Source organism: Hemiscyllium ocellatum, chromosome 1, assembly GCF_020745735.1.
Source record: "Hemiscyllium ocellatum isolate sHemOce1 chromosome 1, sHemOce1.pat.X.cur, whole genome shotgun sequence".
In the NCBI taxonomy this organism is placed as follows: domain Eukaryota; kingdom Metazoa; phylum Chordata; class Chondrichthyes; order Orectolobiformes; family Hemiscylliidae; genus Hemiscyllium; species Hemiscyllium ocellatum.
In genome coordinates, this window is record NC_083401.1 from 93088667 (window position 1) to 93108713 (window position 20047).

The 20047-nt window shown below is 40.7% G+C and overlaps 1 protein-coding gene across 2 annotated transcripts in view; it reads left to right on the top strand.

Moving 5' to 3' along the window:
* The first annotated feature begins 294 nt into the window (after positions 1-294).
* Positions 295-20047, top strand: part of dlc1 (DLC1 Rho GTPase activating protein) — a 462723-nt gene continuing 442970 nt past the window's right edge. Inside the window, exons 1-2 of one of the 2 annotated variants that reach the window (XM_060824045.1) lie at positions 295-398; positions 18728-19875. In XM_060824045.1, the coding sequence (XP_060680028.1) occupies positions 18883-19875 (993 nt within the window). In that variant the 5' untranslated portion in view covers positions 295-398; positions 18728-18882. Of the gene's footprint in view, positions 399-936; positions 1021-18727; positions 19876-20047 lie in introns of those variants that run through there. The other variant, XM_060824053.1, reaches the window with a different exon arrangement.

The following is a 20047-nucleotide window of genomic DNA, read 5'->3' on the forward strand; positions in this document are numbered from 1 at the left end:
TACTGAACCACATGCTAATTAGAGTAAAAAAAACCTGTGATCCGCAATCGCCAGTTCTGGCTTTTACAAAGGTACTTGTCTGTTTTTAATCAATACCAAATGGTGCACTAAGTTCCCAGCCTGCAAGTCGCTTGGAGAAACAGAGAGGAAGTTGTTCAGGGAGTCAAAAATGGGGAAAAAAGATAAACAGATGATGGTTTGAGAAAGTCTTTTCATAAATCTGGATACATAAGCTGTGGGCAGTCATAGTGATCCAATTCAGGCACTCTGTCAAACTGGAAAGCTCTGTTGCTGCGTGTTTTATGTCAGCACAATTCTAATATCCTCAAGATGGAGTTTGCCCTTGCGAATTTACATTGTTGGTGGTTATCTATTGCTCTGGAGGATTCTCAGGAAAGGTAATAAGGCATGTTATCCTCTGTTGTACTCAAAATTAAACAAACGTATTAATTAAATAAATAAATGTCACAACTATCATGATAAGATAAAGTCAGTTTTTATTTTAATCAAATGTTTGAATCTGAGGTGAATTTTACACATTATTCACTCCTTTATAACTGCTTAGAATAAAAACAAATCTTAATCAAATAGATGAGCACAATACGTTGAATCATTATGGATTCTGCCATTACGTTATCTTCCCCTTTTGTATTCTTTTACTGGCTTACGTCTTTTTTTCTCATGCATTCACTCGCTTGCACATGTATATACTTCTTCAAGGCAGGAAATAGTTTCCAGCCAGTCTGGGCCTGGTCATTGGGCCCCTTCACAAAACATTAGTTTCGTCTGAATTTTGGAGACAGGAGACGCTGGGAATAACGACAGGATTCGGTTCAGTTTAGTCTCATTCCTGCTACAGTATGTGTGCTTTCAGTGTCATACACTGACAAAACTGCTTGGAATAGGTCATTGATCTCAGAAAGTCAAGCAAGAGAAAACTTTAAAACTTTTGCACCAGGATCACGATCAGTTTGTGGAATATAATGCTGTCAGCTACTTATTTGGATGTGTGTAATGTGGGTAAGCTCTTACTATAATTTCTGCTATACAGTAATTCTTGAAGTAGAAATCTGTTACAGCCCTAGACGTTAAAGAGGTTGACAGTGAAATGTATTTTATTGAATGGGCTGGAACTGTACAATACTGTACAGTGAAGAGATTTACCGGGGGGAAAAGATCACTCACTAAAATCATTCGGACAGAAATTAGCAAGCAAAGCTTGAGATGTTCAGATTGCACGCGCAACCCGTTCAAAAGCTGTAAGGAACCTCTGTTTACAATTCTAAATGCCATCATTCTACCACATAAATAAAAGCAGCCTCGTGGCATGTTTCTCTGCAAAACTAGACATATTTTCTAGTTATAGAAGTTTTTTAAAAAGTGGCATTGTCTGTTACAATAAAATGTCCACATCTCAATAGATATTGATACCTGCCTGCAATGTCACATTTATACTGCTCTGTACGTCTCAATGAAACTACAGTATTTTTCTTGAATTGTCAGTTTTGCGAGCTGCTGACATTTGCTAAAGTATATGATTTCACAAGGGGTGCTTTCAGCAATTTTTACTGCAGTTCAACTGTAGCAAATCAGTTTTGTATCTGTGTCTACATATCCCAGTGAATCTAATGGATTATCTGAGAATGAAAGCTTTATCTCTGCGCCACATCAATCAGCTCAATCATAAAGTTAAAAGAAGACAATTCAGCCTGTATGAGATTGATTATTTTAAGATTGATAGTTTGCCGATATCTGCAATTAGCTTTTCTGAAATATTTAGTTAAAGGAGCGCGACCTTTAGGAGGTGAAGCATTTTGTTTATTATTTATTGTTCTTTTCTTTGGAGTGTGTTCATGTGTTTGTATGCTGAACCAAATGCTTTGGGGACAATTCAACATTGTCAGTTATGATTAAAACATAGCATTGGCTCACTGCAATCTGGTAGATTTGCTGCCCGATGTGAAATGAAATCCATGTCCCCGGTCCTTACTATTTGCAATGTCAGCTGGGGTAATGTTGGAGGCTAGTACTTACCTTGGGCCTGAAGGTGGAAAATTGACCTGGGATCCTTGTTCCAGAATGTTATTCATCAATCCCTGTTGGAATGCGCACATAAATAGATATTACGTGAAGGGTCAATAAGTTTTAGATCTGAGACTGAATCGAATGCCTAAGTTCAGAGACAGGGGTCAGGGCAGGCGTTTTGCTGGGATCCCACTCCTTCCCCGCATTGATCAAGCACTGGGCAGGGGAGGTGGATCTCGTATATATCCCCCCACAAGTTCATTCAGGCTATTAAGTACATGCTAAGGACCTCAGCTATCAACTAGCTTAGGACAGGGACCGGCATACGGTGTGAGCAGCTGCTCAGCAAACCCAATCAGGTTTTCCAGCAGCTTATCACAGCAGAGATTCGGGGTCCCTCCCATATTCAAATGCTCAAGTTAGGAATCCAGAAGTGTGGAGAATGACCCTGTGAGATGCCAGAATCTGTCTTGCCAGCCCCTGTATTAACCTTGCTGGCTGGACATTCCCATGTCTACATTCACCTTCCGGATATCTGTAGGCAATCCCTCCTACAGGTCTGTAAGATGCACTGGCAGAGGCCACTGTGCCTCAGGGTATTGTCAGTACTGGTGACCCGCCAGTATCTGACTTGTTGGCAGCTCCTGATAGTGGAATTCCTGTCCCATTTGTGTCTTAATTAAGTGATAAGCCCATCACTGTCAAGGTAAGTGCTTGGTAATTGCATCAAGTTCCCAGAGAAGAGCACTAAGAGTTACTTACTGCTTCTCTAACCAATAGGTGAGACCCCTGTGGTGCTTACTAAATTCCATTTGTGGTCACACAATTATCAGGAAGTGGATTATTGTCTCATATCGTGTTTCCATTTGACTATCCAATTGTCTCGAAGGACCTCAGTTGTTAAATAACGTGCAATACTTATTGAGTGGCTAGAAGTTTCTGGAAGTTAATGAGCAGCATCATATAATAGGAGGATTCAAAGCTTTGAGAGAAAAAGAGAAAACTGCAAAGAAGAAATGACTAATCAATGAACATTAAAGGAAAAACAAATGGTTATCAGTTATTGGAAAGTGAAATTAAAATAAAAGAAATTGAGTCAATTAAATTCTTTTGACTTTGTAATTAAATCAGATCTTGGAGAACCTACTACTCGTTAAAAAAAGGCATGTCAATGTACAAAAGAGAGACGTGAATAAATGTGAGGTTTTCATTTCGGAAACAAAAAACAGGTTGGTAGATTACCATCTGGATGGTGATAGATGGGAAATGGGGAGGGACAATGAAACCTGAGTGCTGTTATATACCAGTTGCTAAAAGAATGCAGATGTAGCAGGTGATGAAGACGGAAAATATTATGTTGGCCTTCACAGCAAAAGGATTTGAGTACAGAACCTACAAAATGTACATGGACATGATTAGAGCACATCTGGGGTATTGTGCACAGTTTTGTTCTCTTGATTTGGCTGTGAAGGGAATGCAGTAAATGTCTACCAGACTAATTCTTGGGGTGGAAGCACTGATGTATGAGGAGTACTTCAATCAATTTGGACTATATTCGCTGGAGTTTAGAAGAATTAGAGCAAATGTGAGCATAAGAGGTATAGTTAGTGAGTTTGCAGATGACACCAAAATTGGAGGTGTAGTGGTCAGCAAAGAAGTTATCTCAGATTACAACAGGATCTTGATCAGATGGACCAATGGGCTGAGAAGTGGCAGATGGAGTTTAGTTTAGATAAATGCGAGGTGCTGCATTTTGGGAAAGCAAATCTTAGCAGGACTTATACACTTAATGGTAAGGTCCTAGGGAGTGTTGCCAAACAAAGAGACCTTGGAGTGCAGGTTCATAGCTCCTTGAACATAGAGTCGTAGATAGTTAGGATAGTGAAGAAGACATTTGGTATGCTTTCTTTTATTGGTCAGGCCATTGAGTACAGGAGTTGGAAGTCATGTTGCAGCTGTCCAGGACATTGGTTAGGCCACTTTTGGAATATTGTGTGCAATTCTGGTTTCCTTCCTATTGGTAAGATGTTGTGAAACTTGAAAGGCTTCAGACAAGATTTATAAGAATGTTGCAGGGTTGGAGGATTTGAGCTATAGGGAGAGGCTGGATAGGCTGGGACTGTTTTCCCTGGAGCGTTGGAGGCTGAGGGGGTGATATCATAGAGGTTTATAAGATCATGAGGAGCATAGATAGGATAAATAGACAAAGTCTCTTCCCTGGGGTGGGGAATCCAGACCGAGAGGGCATAGGGTTAGGGTGAGAGGGGAAAGTTATAAAAGAGACCTCAGGGACAACCTTTTCACGCAGAGGGTGCTACACCAATGGAATAAGCTGTCAGAGGAAATGGTGGAGGCTGGTACAATTGCAACATTTAAAAGGCATCTGGATGCAGATATGAATAGGAAGGATTTGGAGGAATATGGACCAGGTGCTGTCAGGTGGGACTAGATTGGGTTGAGATATCTAGTTGGCATGGACAAGTTGGACCAAAGGATCTGTTTCCGTGCTGTATATCTCTATGACTCTGTGACTCTATCTCATAAAAACCTATAAAGTGCTACTAAAGACGGGACAGGTTAAATGCGAGATGCTCCTGATGAGCCGGGAGTCTAAAACCAGCATTCACAGATCAAGGAAAGAGGGTAGGCCATTTCGGACTGAGATGAGAAGAAATTTATTTTAGCCTGAGTAATGAGCCTATGGAATTCTCTGCCATTGAAAATGATGAAGCCAAAATATTGAATGATTTCAAGATGGTGTTGGATATAGTTCTTAAGGTTAGTGGGATCAAAGGGTATGAGGAGAAACTGGGAACAGGGGAATGAGTTGGATGATTAACCATGACCACATTGAATGGCAGTACAGGCTCAATGGGCCAAATGGCCTCTCTCTGCTCCTAGTTTCTATTTCTATGTCTTTCTATGTTGGTACAACAAATGCCAAAACCTCGGCTGAGGGGATTCTATTCGGTTGTTGGAACGTCTGCAAACAAAAAGATCTCTTTCCACAGCTGGTCACTGATAGTGTAAGAGTATTGTCGACCTGGCATCCATCCATTCCAAACCTCTATGCCTTGCTTAATATTCATTCTGCCATCTGTTTCATTCCCTCCACTGTGCTGAAATTACTCGATTGCTTGCCTGGCAATCAAGACCAGATGAACAATAATTTGCTCCAATTCAATTTTGGGAAGACTGAAGCCACTGGGCAGAATTAATATTGTCAAAGGGGTGCCTTGCTTGTGGGCTAGAGAATGGTGGGAATTCTACATCGTCTTCACTAGGAAGGGCTGCTGAATTAAATGGTCAGTGGAAAGCCTTCTCTGAGACTAAGGACTCTCAAGGGTGATACTCCACCCACAGTCCACCTTCCACCCTCCACCTTCAGAGTGCTAGTTAATCAAAAACCAGCAGCTCTACACTGCCGTGATCACCTTCAAAGACAGTCACTGGCAAATCACCCACTGGAACCCCAGATCAATGAGGGATGCTGGGCCAATGGTAACAAAGCAAAATGAAGGTTAGAGGATGGGGATGACAACTTAATGGAAGGTTGACAGAAGCAAGATGGTAGCTCTCAACAGAAACCTCCCTTCGAATGCTCTGCAGTTTTGAATGACAGACCTCCATGAGGAAGAAAGAAAGCAAACATACAAGTTTGAGTGAGTGAGAATGCTATCCCACTCAAAGTTCATCAGGTAGAAGCAGGAATCTCATGGGATTGCCACACCACACAAACATGCTTTATTACATAAACCCATGCCTCAAAACCCACTTTCAGGCTGGGATTGAATTCTCTTATTGCCTTCTCACTCAGCATAAACTCTGTTCCCCAGCTGCCAACTCTGTTTATTTCCCTGACAAGGGCCTGGCACTGAATCAGACGGTTGGCAATGTCAATGTTATATTTAATTCTAAAGTGAGTTAATTACTACAGGTCCAAACCATTACTAAAACTGTCTTTGTGCATCTCCATATCATCACCCAAATCTACCATTCCCATAGCTTGAATGATTGTCGTCATTCATATATTTGTTCCCTCCGGGTATGATTCTATTATATTATCCAGGCCAGCCTCTAACATCACACCCTCCAGAAACTTGTGGTCTTTCAATCCTCTGCTGTTCATGCCCTAATTCACATCGATCCAATTCACCTGTCACTGCTCGCTGACCTACGATGGCTCCCAATTAAGCAATGCCTGAGAACATAAGAACATAAGAACATAAGAACTAGAAGCAGGAGTAGGTCATCTGGACCTTCAAGCCTGTTCCACCATTCAATAATCTTTTCGTGGACTCAGCTCCACTTACCTGCATTTTCAGCATATCCCTTAATTCCTTTATTTTTTTCAAAATAAAGGAAAGAGGGAGAGTCCAGCACATGGATAGATGAGGAAATAAGGATGAGTATTTTAAAGTCAAAGAAGAATTAGCAAGACATCTCAAAAGAAATGGTCCCATTTTATAGATGCGGCATAGGTTCATGAAGGGAAGGTCATGCTTCAAAAATCTTTTGGAATTCTATGAAGACATTATGGGCAAGGTGGACAGTGGGGACCCAGTGGATGTGGTGTGCCTAGATTTCCAAAAGACCTTTGATAAGCTCCTGCACATGAGGCTACTGCATTAGATAAGGGTGCATGGTGTTAGGATAGGGTATTAGCATGGATAGAGGATTGGTTGACTGACAGGAAGCAAAGAGTGGGAATAATTGTGTGCTATTCTGGCTGGCAATCAGTGACTAATGGTGTGCCTTAGGGATCGGTGTTGGGACAGCAATTATTCACAATTTATATAGATGATTTGGACTTGGGGACTACATGTCATGTGTCGCTCAGGATTCCCTCCAACAACTTGCCCACCTGCGATGTCAGGCTCATCGGTCTATAGTTCCCTGGCTGTTAGCTGTCAGAACTTCTATAAAATGCTGTTAGTTTAAACTTGATTTATAAATAACTACAGTTAAATTTAGCTTTTGGTGTAATTATGTCTATTCATTCATAGGGTACAGATATTGCTAATAAGGCCAACATTCATTGCACGTATTTAAATTCAGAAACATAGAAAACATGCACAGGATGTGGGTCAGTCATCCCATCAAGTCTGTTGCACCATTCAATATGATCATAATTGATCATTCAACTCAATACTCTGTTCCAGGTTTCTTCCAATGCTCTTTGACCTGTTTCAACCTAAGAACTATTTCTAAATCCTTCTTGCAAACATTCAAAGTTTTTACTCCTCAGTCATTGGCAACCTTGTCTCATCCTGTTAGAATCTTATAGATTTCTGTGAGATAAACCCCCATTCTTCTAATTTCCAGTAGATATAATCCTAATCAATCCAATATCTCTTCATATATCTGCCCAGTCATCCCTGGAATCACTCTGAGAAATCTTTGCTGCATTTCTTCCATAGCCAATAGGAAATGTCTTTCCTCAGATAAGGAGATCAAAACTGCACATAGTACTCCAGGTGCATTCTCACCAAAGTCCTATATAATTGGAACTGGACATCTCCACTCCTGTACTTGAATTCACTTGCAATGAAGGCCAACCTAGCATTGTCTTTTTCATCACCTGCTGCATCTACATGTTTATGTTCAATGACTGTTGTACAAGGACACCCAGATATCATTGCTTCTCCCCATTTCCCAATCTATCAGCATTCAGGAGATAATCTGCCTTCCCGTTTTTGCTACCACATTTATCTTCATTATACTCCATCTGCCATGTTTTTTCTGATTCCTTCAACTTGTCCAAGTATCTCTGCATACCCCTCACACCTCACCCTCCCACCCAGATTTGTGTTGCCTAATTGCCTTTGATGACATGATGATGAGACACCTTGTTGAACCGTGGCAGTCCATTTGATCCAGGTACACCTACAATGCTGTTCACAAGGGAATTCCAGGATTTCAATCAACAAACAGTGAAGGAAGAGCATTATAATTCTGAGGCAGAAAACTAGCCACCAGGATACATGAACAGCAACTCGTCACAAAAAGACATGACCCTCTCTCACTAGTAACCTCACTTATGGATGAGGAAGGACACCACTTCGACTGGGACAACACATCCATCCTAGGACAAGTCAAACAAAGACATGCACAAGAATTCCTATAGGCATGACATTCCAACTGGAACTCTATCAACAAACACATCGAGTTAGTCCTCATCTGCCACCCCCTGAGAAAAGGAACAGGAAGTGACTTCACCACAGGAAATTACATCACCACAGGAAATGGCATCACCAACCCAAAGATACCCAAACATGTAAATAGAAAGCAGGAATTTTCAGCAGTGCTTCGTCTGAGGCCCACTGAAGACGTTACCTAGTAGGATGACGAAACGTCGGGAAAAGAACCTTCCAGCTCAGCGAGCAAACCTACATCCAAAACCTCAACCTGAGCTACAAATCTTCTCAAAACTCGTTGTGGGAATGTTACTTGTCACTTGTCAGCACAAGCCTGTAGGTTCTGAATGTGACTTGCCACTTGAGAGCACTGGTGACAATCCCTTTCAATACTTGGCAGATGTTTTGAGAGGGGACTGATAGAATTGCAAGTGGCTTTTTTTATGGACAGGACACACCTGGGATATTTTTCACTTTGCCAGGTAAATGCCAGAATTGTTTCGCACTGGAACAGCTTGTTTTGGAGTACTGCCAGTTTTGAAGCACAAGACTTCCATGCTATTGTCAGAATTACTGAAATGATGACAGGGCCCATAGCCTTTGCAGTATCTATTGCTTTCATCCATTTTTTGATATACCTTGGAGTGAATTGAATGAGTTGTCAATTGGTATCTCTGATGCTGTAGACCTCAGGGGGAGCCAAGATGGATGATCCATTTGTAAATAATTCCACCTTGGCTTTTGAAGTGATGTGCTGGGCTCCTCCGTCATTAAAGATGGGGAGATTTGTGAAACCTTCTCTTTATGTTAATTGACAAATTGTCCACCGCTATTCACAGCTGTGGTAGGAATGCACAGCTTAAATTTTCTCCATTGATGTGCATTCTCTGAGTTCTACCTGTCGCATGCTCCTTCCATTGTTTGACATGCTACTTTGTCACTTTAGCAGGTTGGCATCTCATTTCTTTGGGATACGTGGTACTGATACTGCTTCAATCGTCCATTGAACAAGGGCTATTACCTCTTGGTGGTAATGGTACAATGCAGGATAAGGTAGTCCATGAGATTAAAAACTGTATTTGAATACTATTAAAAACAGTTAGAGGATGACTACTACAAGAACTCTGTTGACCGGCATTTCTTTAAATTGTGCCATAGGATCTTTAATGTCCACTTGAGCTATCAGACCTTAGCTAAATGGTTCATACTAATGTACCATCTTCATGATGTAACATTCCAGTTGTATTGCATATGACACTTGAAGTGAAGACCTGCGTGTATTTTTTTTTTAGAATCCTGTTTTTGATGTTTGACAGTTTAATATTACACACATTCTTAAGTGCTGGAGAAAAGCTTTCTTCAAATTTTCTATGATTGTTTATGTTGTTGTAACAAAAAAAAATGAGTATGTCAAAAACTGCAAAGTATTTTCAGAACTGCAAGACTTAACAATTCTACCCTGTCTTTAATCATGCATATGAACTGATCAACCATTAGATGTTTGCTAGAGGCAAAGCGATAACATGTGTTCAAATACTCCCACAAAAAAAAATGATGTAAAGTTAATGTTAAATAATTTAGATCTATTAGAATCCCACATCTGTGAATGTATTATGGCTTCTGTTTTATTGCAGATAATGGTATATTCCTATACCTCTGCCTTCCTTTCAATTTGCTTGTTGTCAGACCTCCTGACTGTATCCTGTCCTATGAAGCCTGCAGTCCGTGGTCAATGAGTGCTATATTTCTGTTCTAATTAGGTATATCTGATCATGGTCTCAGTCTTCTGAAGAATGACTGGTGACAGTTCTTACATACAGGATAATAAGTAGACAAAGTATTGGTACTCTACTACCTTAACTGCTTATTAGAACAAGTGTGAGTTCTTTACTTTTGTTTCCCATCCGGTCTAGCAGGCCATCTTCCTGAGAAATGTCTCCTGAGAAGTGCCAGTACCCAAATAGCCATTCTTCATATGTGTGAACTGTATTACCACTTTCAGACAGGGTCACTGCTGCTTGTACTACTGCTTGGATAAAGTAACTGTGAGGAGATGCCACTTCCCAATGTAGCTCCAATAAATTAAGAAAAATACTGATCTCCGAAGAAGACAAATCATTTATTGAAAGGTAGCCTCTGGTTTGCGACTAATTTTGAAGAGAACAATATTCCAGAAATTCCACAGAGCAGACAAATATTTAAAGCACTTCTCCCCCCACCCAAAAGAATACTCTCACAAATTCTGTCCTAAATGCCAGATCCCAGTTAGTGCAGGCCCCTTCAGCTAAATGCCTTTCGGGATTGAGCAAGTATCAGAGACAAAAAGAAAAGTTGCAGTTTGAGGTAGAGTTCAACTTGCTTCAGTTGACAGTAACAGAATCTTGAAAAAGAATTTATTTTGATTAAAGTAATGAATATTTAAGCGATTTACTGCTCAGATTATTCTGAAAAGGTCTGTAGCAAATCATTTTGTTCAACTTATAAAAGCATTGTTGAGAACCAGCAGTGGTTTCTGAAACTATGGACACTGGTTTCTTCTTTTCCTTAAACCCACAATGCAATTTCACTTGCTCTTCCCTGCTGTCTTACAGCCATATCTAGAATGGGTCCAACCAGCAACATGGCTCCCAGTCCCAAATCAGTGTTGTTCTGTCTGGATTACCAAATGGAATTTGGGAGCAGCCAATGGAGACTTTCGATTTGATATTCCTTCTGACCTGTGAGAAAATGGTCGATCTCCCTTTGGCATTAAACTTCAGTGGAACAATGTAGGAAAATGTGAGGTAGGAAGAATAGAGATATGGATTATTTTCTAAGTGGGGAGAAAATTCAGAAGTCAGAAGTGTAGAGATTTGACAGTTCTAGTCCAAGATTCAATCAGGGTAAATTTGCAGGTCGAGTCAATAGGTAAGGACACAAATGCAATGATGGCATTTATTTTGAGAGGACTTAAATATAAAATCAGGAGTATACTTCTGAGGCTCTATAAGGCTCTGCTCAGGCTACATTTGGAGTACCGTACACAGTTTTGGGCCCCTTATCTCAGGAAGGAGATACTCACCCTGGAGTGTGTTCAGAGGAGGTTCATGAGAATGGTCCCAGGAATGAAAAGCTTAACATATGTGGAACGTTTGAGGACTCTGAGTTTATACTCAATGGAGTTTTGAAGGATGATGGGGGAATCTAATTGAAACATACAGAATACTAAATGGCCTGGACTGAGTAGATTTTGGGAAAATGCTTTCATTAGTAGGAAAGACTAGGACCTGAGGGCAGAGCCTTAGAGTAAAGGGAAGACCTTTTAGAACGGACATTAGAAGAAGCTTCTTCAGCCAGAGAGTGGTGAATCTATGGAATTCCTTGCCAATGAAGGCTGTGGAGGAGAAAGTGAGGACTGCAGATGCTGGAGATCAGAGTCAAAACGTGTGGCACTGGAAAAGCACGGCTGGTCAGGCAGCATCCAAGGAGCAGGAGAGTTAACATTTCAGGCTTAAGCCCTTCATCAGGCTGTGGCATCCCCTCAAGGGGATCAAAGGTGATGGGGAGAAAGCGGGAGAATGAGGTTGAGAAACTAATCAGCCAAGATTAATGGCATTAGAAAAGCAGGAGGCAGCAAGCCAGGTAGGATCAGGAGGTGGAGAAGTCAATGTTTCAAATGTAACCCTTCTTCAGGACCTGAAGATGGCCTGAACAAGGGTTACACACGAAACGTTGGATTCTCCACCTCCTGATGCTGCCTGGCTTGCTGTGCTCTTCCTGCCTCCTGCTTGCCAACCTTGGATTACAGGATCTGCAGTTTTTTTTGTCTCTAACTATGATTTAATGGTAGATCAGATTTGATGGGCTGAATGGCCTAATCTCTGCTCCTACATCTTATGGTCTTATGATGTAAGCATGAATAGAAACATAGCAAAATGCACTTTAGCTTCTGCTCCCAAATGACATCCAAGCATGTAAACATTTTTCTAAAACTTAATTGCATCAATGAATTTGTACTTTAGTTAAACTGAGGACTTAAAACACAATGCTATCTCACTTACTGGATAAGCCTACGTCATACATGTTATCAGAAAAGCAATAATTCATCCAGCCTAAAATTGTTTCATGCTGAAAGATTTCAAGGGTAAACATTCCAGTGATTTTTTTATTTATTTAATAAGGCCTAATTAGTTCAATTTATAGCAGTCATCATCTTTAATAACAACAAAATATTTCACTCGGTATGTAACAGTATATAGATTTACTTATCTGCTTATCTGTCTTTTACTTTTATGCAATTGCTTATAATGGAACAAATTTTGATTATTTAATATTTACACTCTCATATTGCTTTATGTCATGTATATTGTGCTTTGGGAGGTTCCGAACACACAAAGTAACAATAACATTTTGTTAACACAGTCAATGTGCATCAGAAAATCACCACGGCAACAAAACGTTTAACTTGAAGATAGATCTCCAAAAATGGTGTTTCAATAAGTTTTATGAGACAAATATTCTAAAAACCAAGGACCAAGCAACATCAATTCTTTCACAAGCAAGAATGCCAAATTAATAAAAGCCTTCATAAATCATTGCAATCAACACGGCCCTCCTCTTAGTGAAAAAAAAAGGTCATAATGCAAATTGTGCTGGCTGATTGAACAAAAGCTTGAATAATCCTTATGGAATTCATATGTTTGTGATCTGTATAGCTTTGGCATTTCTTTTCCAGTGATTCAGGTTCCACAGGATTGCTTGCATTTCTCATACATTCCAACACTTTGAAATGACAGTCCCGTGAATAGGAAGCAAGAATCAGTGTATAATGGACTCTTGGCCAGTGTATAATGCTGGCCAAGAGTCCATCTAACACTGTTCAGGATTCTGTACAATACTGGTCAAGTTGTGTTGAGCTTCATTTAATAAGAATGTCTGTTTAGATTAGTATTTTATACTTCTGTCATTCTGTCTTCAAATGATAAACTTTTAATAGCATTCTGATATGCATAGCTTGTAATGATGCATACCAGCCAAGGAGCTTACTTGTAAGGAAGTGCTGGCATGTCCTGAGCTCTCAAAAGAATGTTTATTCATGTTAAACATCTCTGCTATATATTTGGTATAGTCTTGCATGAACATATTCCTACATTCAATGGACAGTCTCTTAAAATGTTCTTGCATCTATGATGCTTACTTTGATTTTATGTTGTGCCTCCTAGATTCCTGAGCCTCCAGGTATCCTTATAACATTTAAATTTATACATCTATAAAGTATTATATGGTTCAATTGCCATAAATGCCTGACAGCTTTCTCTGAGATGGGCTGTCAGAGGTCTGCGTCCCAGGCTGAAAAGCCCATGTCTCTCCAGTTTACTTGTGAAACTGAGAGTCGAGCGTTACAGAGCAACTTTGTCGTTCCTCTGCACTACCTCCAGTATCTTGAAGACCAGGACCAGATGCAGTATGCAAAGTATAGCCTGCCAGAGTACTGGATCAGTGGTGCTGGAAGAGCACAGCAGTTCAGGCAGCATCCAAAGTGCAGCGAAATCGATGTTTCGGGCAAAAGCCCTTCATCAGGAATAAAGGCAGTGAGCCTGAAGAGTGGAGAGACAAGCTAGGGGAGGGTCGGGGTGGGGGGAAAGTGGCATAGAGTGGCCGGAGTACTGTCCAGTTTAAGCATGACTTTATTTGATTGCATTTTCTTCTTCTGACAATGTAGTTCAATATTCAATTGGCTTTGCTGGCTGATATTGTGTAATTCAAAAAGTTTATTTTGTGTCAGTCACAATAAAGGAATGGCAATTTTGCTATAATTTGGCACAACATGTCACTCAAAAGGGACCTTGCATGTTATGTTGCTTTTATACACTTATTGCCTTTGACCCTCGAGATGGTCAAGGTCTTTGGTTGGAAGGTGCTGTTTGAAGCACCCTGGTGAATTGCTGCAGTGCATCTTCATTGGCTGTCCCTCACAGATGAGGATGACTCTCTTCCATTCTTAGAGTGAGTCGGTAGGTGACTGTACAGATCGATACAGCTACCGCCGGCTCTGTTACACTTGAAGGAAATGACGACTGCAGATGCTGGAGTGCCAGAGTCAAAAGGTATGGTGCTGGAAAAGCACAGCAGGTCAGGCAGCATCTGAGGAGCAGGAGAATCGACGTTTCACCCATAAACCCTTCATCAGACTCTCCTGCTCCTTGGATGCTGCTTGACCTGCTGTGCTTTTTCCAGCACCACCCTATTCGAATCTGTTACACTCGGGGCAGGTGGTGGTCATGGGTAGCAGTGGCTGGGACATTGATCTGGCAGCACGTTCCTGTTTCTGTCTTTGATGGCTTCCATTTTTTTTCCTTCTGGCAAGTCTCAAGGTGCTTGACGCCTTCCTGGGTTCGCCTCCTCCACTTTAGACGGTCTTGGTCCAGTAATTCCCAGGTGTCTGTGGGAATGTTGTGCTTTGCCAGTGAAGCCTTGAGGGTATACTCTGTCCATTCGGGCCTCACCTGCTCTTTCAAAGCTGGGATTACAGCACCTGCTTGGGGAGTCATGTGTCAGTCGTACAAAAGACAGTGATAAGCTCCAAAAGACGTTGCAGTGCATCTTATAGATGGCACACTCTGTTACTAGCATGCAGCAGAGGTGGAGGAAGTGAATGCTTCAGATGGTGGTAGGATATCAGTCAATTAGTTTCTTAATTCTGAATGGTGTCCCATTTCTTGAGGGTAACTGGAATTCAGCTTAACCAAGCAAGCAAAGAATATTTCATCATACTGTTGACTTGTGCTGTGTAGAATGTGAGCAGATTCTGGAGAGTCCCGAACATCTTGCTGTGGAATTTCACCAAATGCTTTTTAAAAGTTGAAGTTGCGCAACGCTAGAAGGGGCTTCCCACTAGTCAAGCTTGTTGCTCCCTCAAGTAAATTGAAGAATTTTATCAGGCAGGATCTCTCACCTCCCCCTCCTTTCTGTGTGTTGTTAAGATAAAATAGCGACTTCCACTTAGTGTTTTTCATTCATGGTATGAGGACAAGGCTGACTGGGCAGCATTAATTACCCAGTTAAAAGTCAATCACATTGCAGTGGGTCTGGAGTCACATGTAGGCCTGACCAGGTATAGTTGGCATTTTCCTTCCCTGAAGGATATTAGTGAACCAGATAGGCTTTTCCAACAGTCAGCAATTTATGGTCATCATTAGACTCTTAATTCTGGAGTTTTACTGAACTCAAATTCCACCACCTGCTTCAGTGGAATTCAAACCCAGGTCCCCAAAACATTAGTTTGGTCTCTGGATTAATAGTCCAGTGATAATACTACTAGGCCATTGCCTCCACATCACCTCTGTTTCTAACATAATAAACACACCAAACTTTGGGGAACAAAGTAATAATTGCTGTATTCATTATGATGAAAATATTCTTCAAGCAATCAAGAAAGTTTTCATGTCTATAATAAATAATAATGTTGTCAGTTACCTGTTACAATCCCTGTCACTAAAATAGCAGAAAATGACGACTGCAGATGCTGGAGAGTCAGAGTTGAAAAGTGTGGTGCTGGAAAAGCACTGCAGGTCAGGCAGCATCCAAGGAGCATGCTGCCTAATCTGCTGTGCTTTTCCAGTGCCACACCTTTTGACTCTGTCACTAAAATAACCAAATCAAGACATTATCAAGGCCAAATAATAACTATTTAAGAGCTGTGCCCTATCCCACTTTATGTCAGGAGTTTGGGGAGAGTGGAGTAACCCTGATAGTGACCCTGCTTAGGCCTCGAGTATGAAAGAGAGGCACATGCGTATCCAGTCTCCATTCTACATCAACCACTCTTTCTCCCTACTAGATACGACCTCATATGGTTCTGTCTGAGAATTTTGGAGACATGATTAATAAGTTTGCAGAAGACACTAAAATTGGTGGTATCGAGGACAGTAAAAAAAATTATCAAAGATTATAAAGAGATCTTGATCAATTGGGTCAATGGGCTGAGGAGTGGCAAATGGAGTTTAATTTGGATAATGCAAGATTTTGCATGTTAGTAAAACAAACAAGGGCAGGACTTATACAATTAATGATAAGGCCCTGGATAGTGTTGTAGTGATAAGGCCCTGGATAGTGCTGTAGAGCAAAGGCACCAAGGAGTTCAGGTACATAATTTTTTGAAATTTGCATCACATGTAGACAAGGCAGTGAAGAAGGCGTCTGGCCTTCATTGCTCAGACCATTAAGTATAGAAGTTGGGATGTCATGTTGAGCTTGGACAGGATATTGGTGAGGTCTCTTCCGGAGTGCTGCTTCCAGTTCTGGTCTCCCTGTTAGCGGAAGGATATTATTAAATTGAAGAGAGTTCAGAAATGATTTACCAGGATGTTGCAGGAATGGAAGGCTTGCATTATAAATATAAGCTAGGACTTATTTATAACTGAAGCATAGAACATTGACGGGTGACCTTATGGAGGTTTATAAAATCATGGGAGCATAGATAAGGTGAACAGTAAATATCTTTTCCCAAGGGTGGGGGAGTTCAAAACTAGTGGGCATAGGTTTAAGGTGAGAGGAGAAAGATTTAAAAAAGACAAGGGGGTAACCTTTTTACACCAGAGAAAACAGTGGATGCAGGTACAGTTACAACATTTAAAAGATATTTGGATAAGTGCACGAATGGCTTTAAGCTTTATTGTCACATTTACTCAAGTACAGAAGTACAGGATTACAGAGAAAAGTATACAATCTCACCACACACTGCGCCATCTTAGGTACAAAGGTAGCTAGACACCAAACTTAGGTGCAAGTAGTAACATAGAGAAACAAAGTTGAAAGAAAAGCATGGCCTTTATATTTAATATATGTAGAAAAATAAAGGAATAAAAGTAAAAGTTCCACAGTCTTTCTAAAGTATATTCTCTCCAAGGGCTCTGTCTCCTTCACTTTGGCCAGCTGTCTGGGAAACCTCAGGTTTCCTGTTCTCGATGCTGCAGGTGCCGGGGCATCTCCATCACCGACACGACAGCTCACTCTAACCACGTTGGCCTCAGGCCCACAGCTGCTTCCCTACACCAGACCTCCAGCCAACGCCACTCAGGACCCATGGTCGCTGCCACACTTCCCACTGCTGCCAGTCTCTCCAGACCTCCAGAGGGTAGGTAGCAAAAGATGAGAAGGAGAGACAAAGGAAAAGAAAAGAAAGTGGCTAGCCTGGAGCAGATGGGCCTACCATGTTGATGCTGCCATCTTGAATAGCTGAATAATGAGGAGTAGGCAGTGAGCAGATGATGATAACAAGGAACTGGAGGGAGACTGCAGTGAGAAAAGAAAGAGGACAAAAAGTTCAGAGAATAAGCCGAGGTTGGGCTGGAAGAAATGGCTTCTCATCACCAAGGGCCAGCATTTACAGGGAAACACCTCCAATTAGGAAAGTATTGGAGGGATATGGGCCAAATGCAGGCAAGTGGGACTAGTTTGGTTTGGGAACATTTTTAGCATGGATTATTTGGACCGCAGGATCTGCTTCCATGCTGTACGACTCTATGACTCTGTTGCAATGCCTTTATCGACAACACCATCCATCTCTGCTCAATCCCCCCACCTCTTGGGTCATCCCTCCCTTCCCCTCCTTTCCTGAGACACATTTGCCTGCTGCTGGGTTCTTGGGTTTGGCTGGCAGCTGTCTGAGGTGGGTCTTCCTCCCAGGGATGTCACACCTCCGGTCAGTCATCAATGTTGGACAGCCGGTAACCGTTATGTTTTTTTTCATTGACTCCTCAGATGGCAGAAGAGAAACCTCACCCGCCTAAAAATCCTGGCCTAATGTTTGAAAGGCCTAGATTCTTATATCACTGTAAAACTTTATTTCCCAGTTTGTGTTCAGCTGCAACTTTCTAAAGTCAGACAGCTGTTGCTGACATTTGCTTTTTGGCTGATGCTGCTCCCTAAAAGTAACCATCTCATACATGCCAACTTTTATTCCAAAGCTTTCTACTTGATTTTAAAAAAAAATACCAGCTGAGTTTTACAGATATGATTGGTCCTTCCTTAAAACTTTCCTTCAAATGTATAGCATTGAAATTATATTTCCAACCAGGGTCATGATTTAATTATGTGCTCAGAACAGAATAACTCAAGAAATACAATTGCAGTTCTCAAGAAATGTGACTTTGTGACCGAAAATTGTACTGGCCTGAATATTTTGATTAGGGTCAAAACCCTATTTCTGACCACAATTGGATTAAAAGTTAGTTGCTTGCACTTTTGATGACTTCTGTATTGGAGATTCCTCAATAAAAAGAAATGACTATATTTCTAAAAAATGTAAATTGTGTTGTTCTCAGCAATGTTCATGTATATTTCTGTCCATGAAAACACATAAAGCCTTTTCATTAAATAGTTCCAAATAATTTTTGCTGCATACTTTTGAATAGTTAAATGTCAGCACATGTTCCAGTGATTCATATGTAAGTTTTTTTTGAAAAAAGCAATGTTTCTAATGTTGCTGCGATAGAAAAGATGTTGGCGCAGAATAAAATGACTTTTCTCTGAGCAATTGCATTTTTGTCAAAACCTCTGAAACTGTTCTCTTCTTTGTGTCCCAGATTGTGCTAACATGGCTTTGATGAACAGAAAATGCCAAGTGTTCTTTATCATGGAGAAAGTCAACGGCTCTTCCTGAGAGTGTTTTTCTCTCTCTCTGTGTCTCTCGCTCTCTCTGATGTATGTCTGGAAAAATCAGTAACTGGATTGTGATGACATGTCTTTAGTTAATAAGAAAAGAAGCTGGGAAGATCATGTGACCAATTGGCCTGGCTTTTCATTTGATTTTGTTGATTCTGGTGCAGTCTGTTGTCATGGGCTTGTGGCTCTTAATCTAAAACTAAGCATGGAAAGCGATGAAATATCACAAACAGACAAGAAGAAAAGATTTTCCAGTGTTTCTTTACCAGAATCTTGCCATAACTCTGATCTGTCTGCCCTTCAAGCAAAGCAACTGTGTGAGCACAGAAGAGAGGTGGATGAAAATGATAATCTTGAAAGTGATGAGTACATTCTGTCATTAGAAGCAAGTACAGAGACTCTAGTCCATGTATCAGATGAAAACTCAGATCTCAGTTGTGTGGAAGATTATGTCGCAGAAGAACAGCAGACCTCGGAGAATGAAGGAGCACTTATTGAAAAGTCACTATTAGCAAAGATTGAGCAAGTGACCAAGAATACATCTGAGAACTTTGGAATAGAAAATGACCCTGATTATGATTCAGTCCCTGATGAAGAGACAAAAGATGATGAGAAAACATGTGAGTTTGAACATCTGGAATCTTCTGAGGAATTAAATCCAAGGAGAAACATGGATGGGAATCCGGATGTGATTATTCCAACAGAGGATCTTCTCCATACTGCAGTAATTGCACAGCAGCGTAGGAAACATGACATGCTGAGAAATGAATTTGATGGGGATGTTACTGTGAATAAGGCTGGACGTCTTGTCACAAATGGTGATGTACAAACGACATCAAAGGATACCCCTGTGAATTGTAAAACAGCATCTCAGATGTGCTCAGAGGAAGGTTTGGATCAAACATTTCTGGAGGAATTCAGTGCAGATGTGGGAAAAACTGAAAATTATTCTGATACGACAAATACTAATCTGAACATTTCAAAGCAGAGCCCACAAATATTAAATTTACAGGAAAGTACAAATAACTATAATCCTGCAGATAGTATCATAAAACTTCGAAAGAGAAAGGTAAGAAAATAATGTTTTAATTCACTCAACTTGATTAATTGATTAATTATATTCAAAGTATTTTTTATATCTGGTTCCCATTTTAACTATATTTGCTTATCTCTGAAGTATAGTCAGACACATAGAATGGAGTAAGATTTGAACTTAAACAAGGCAATAGTTTGCCCATTTA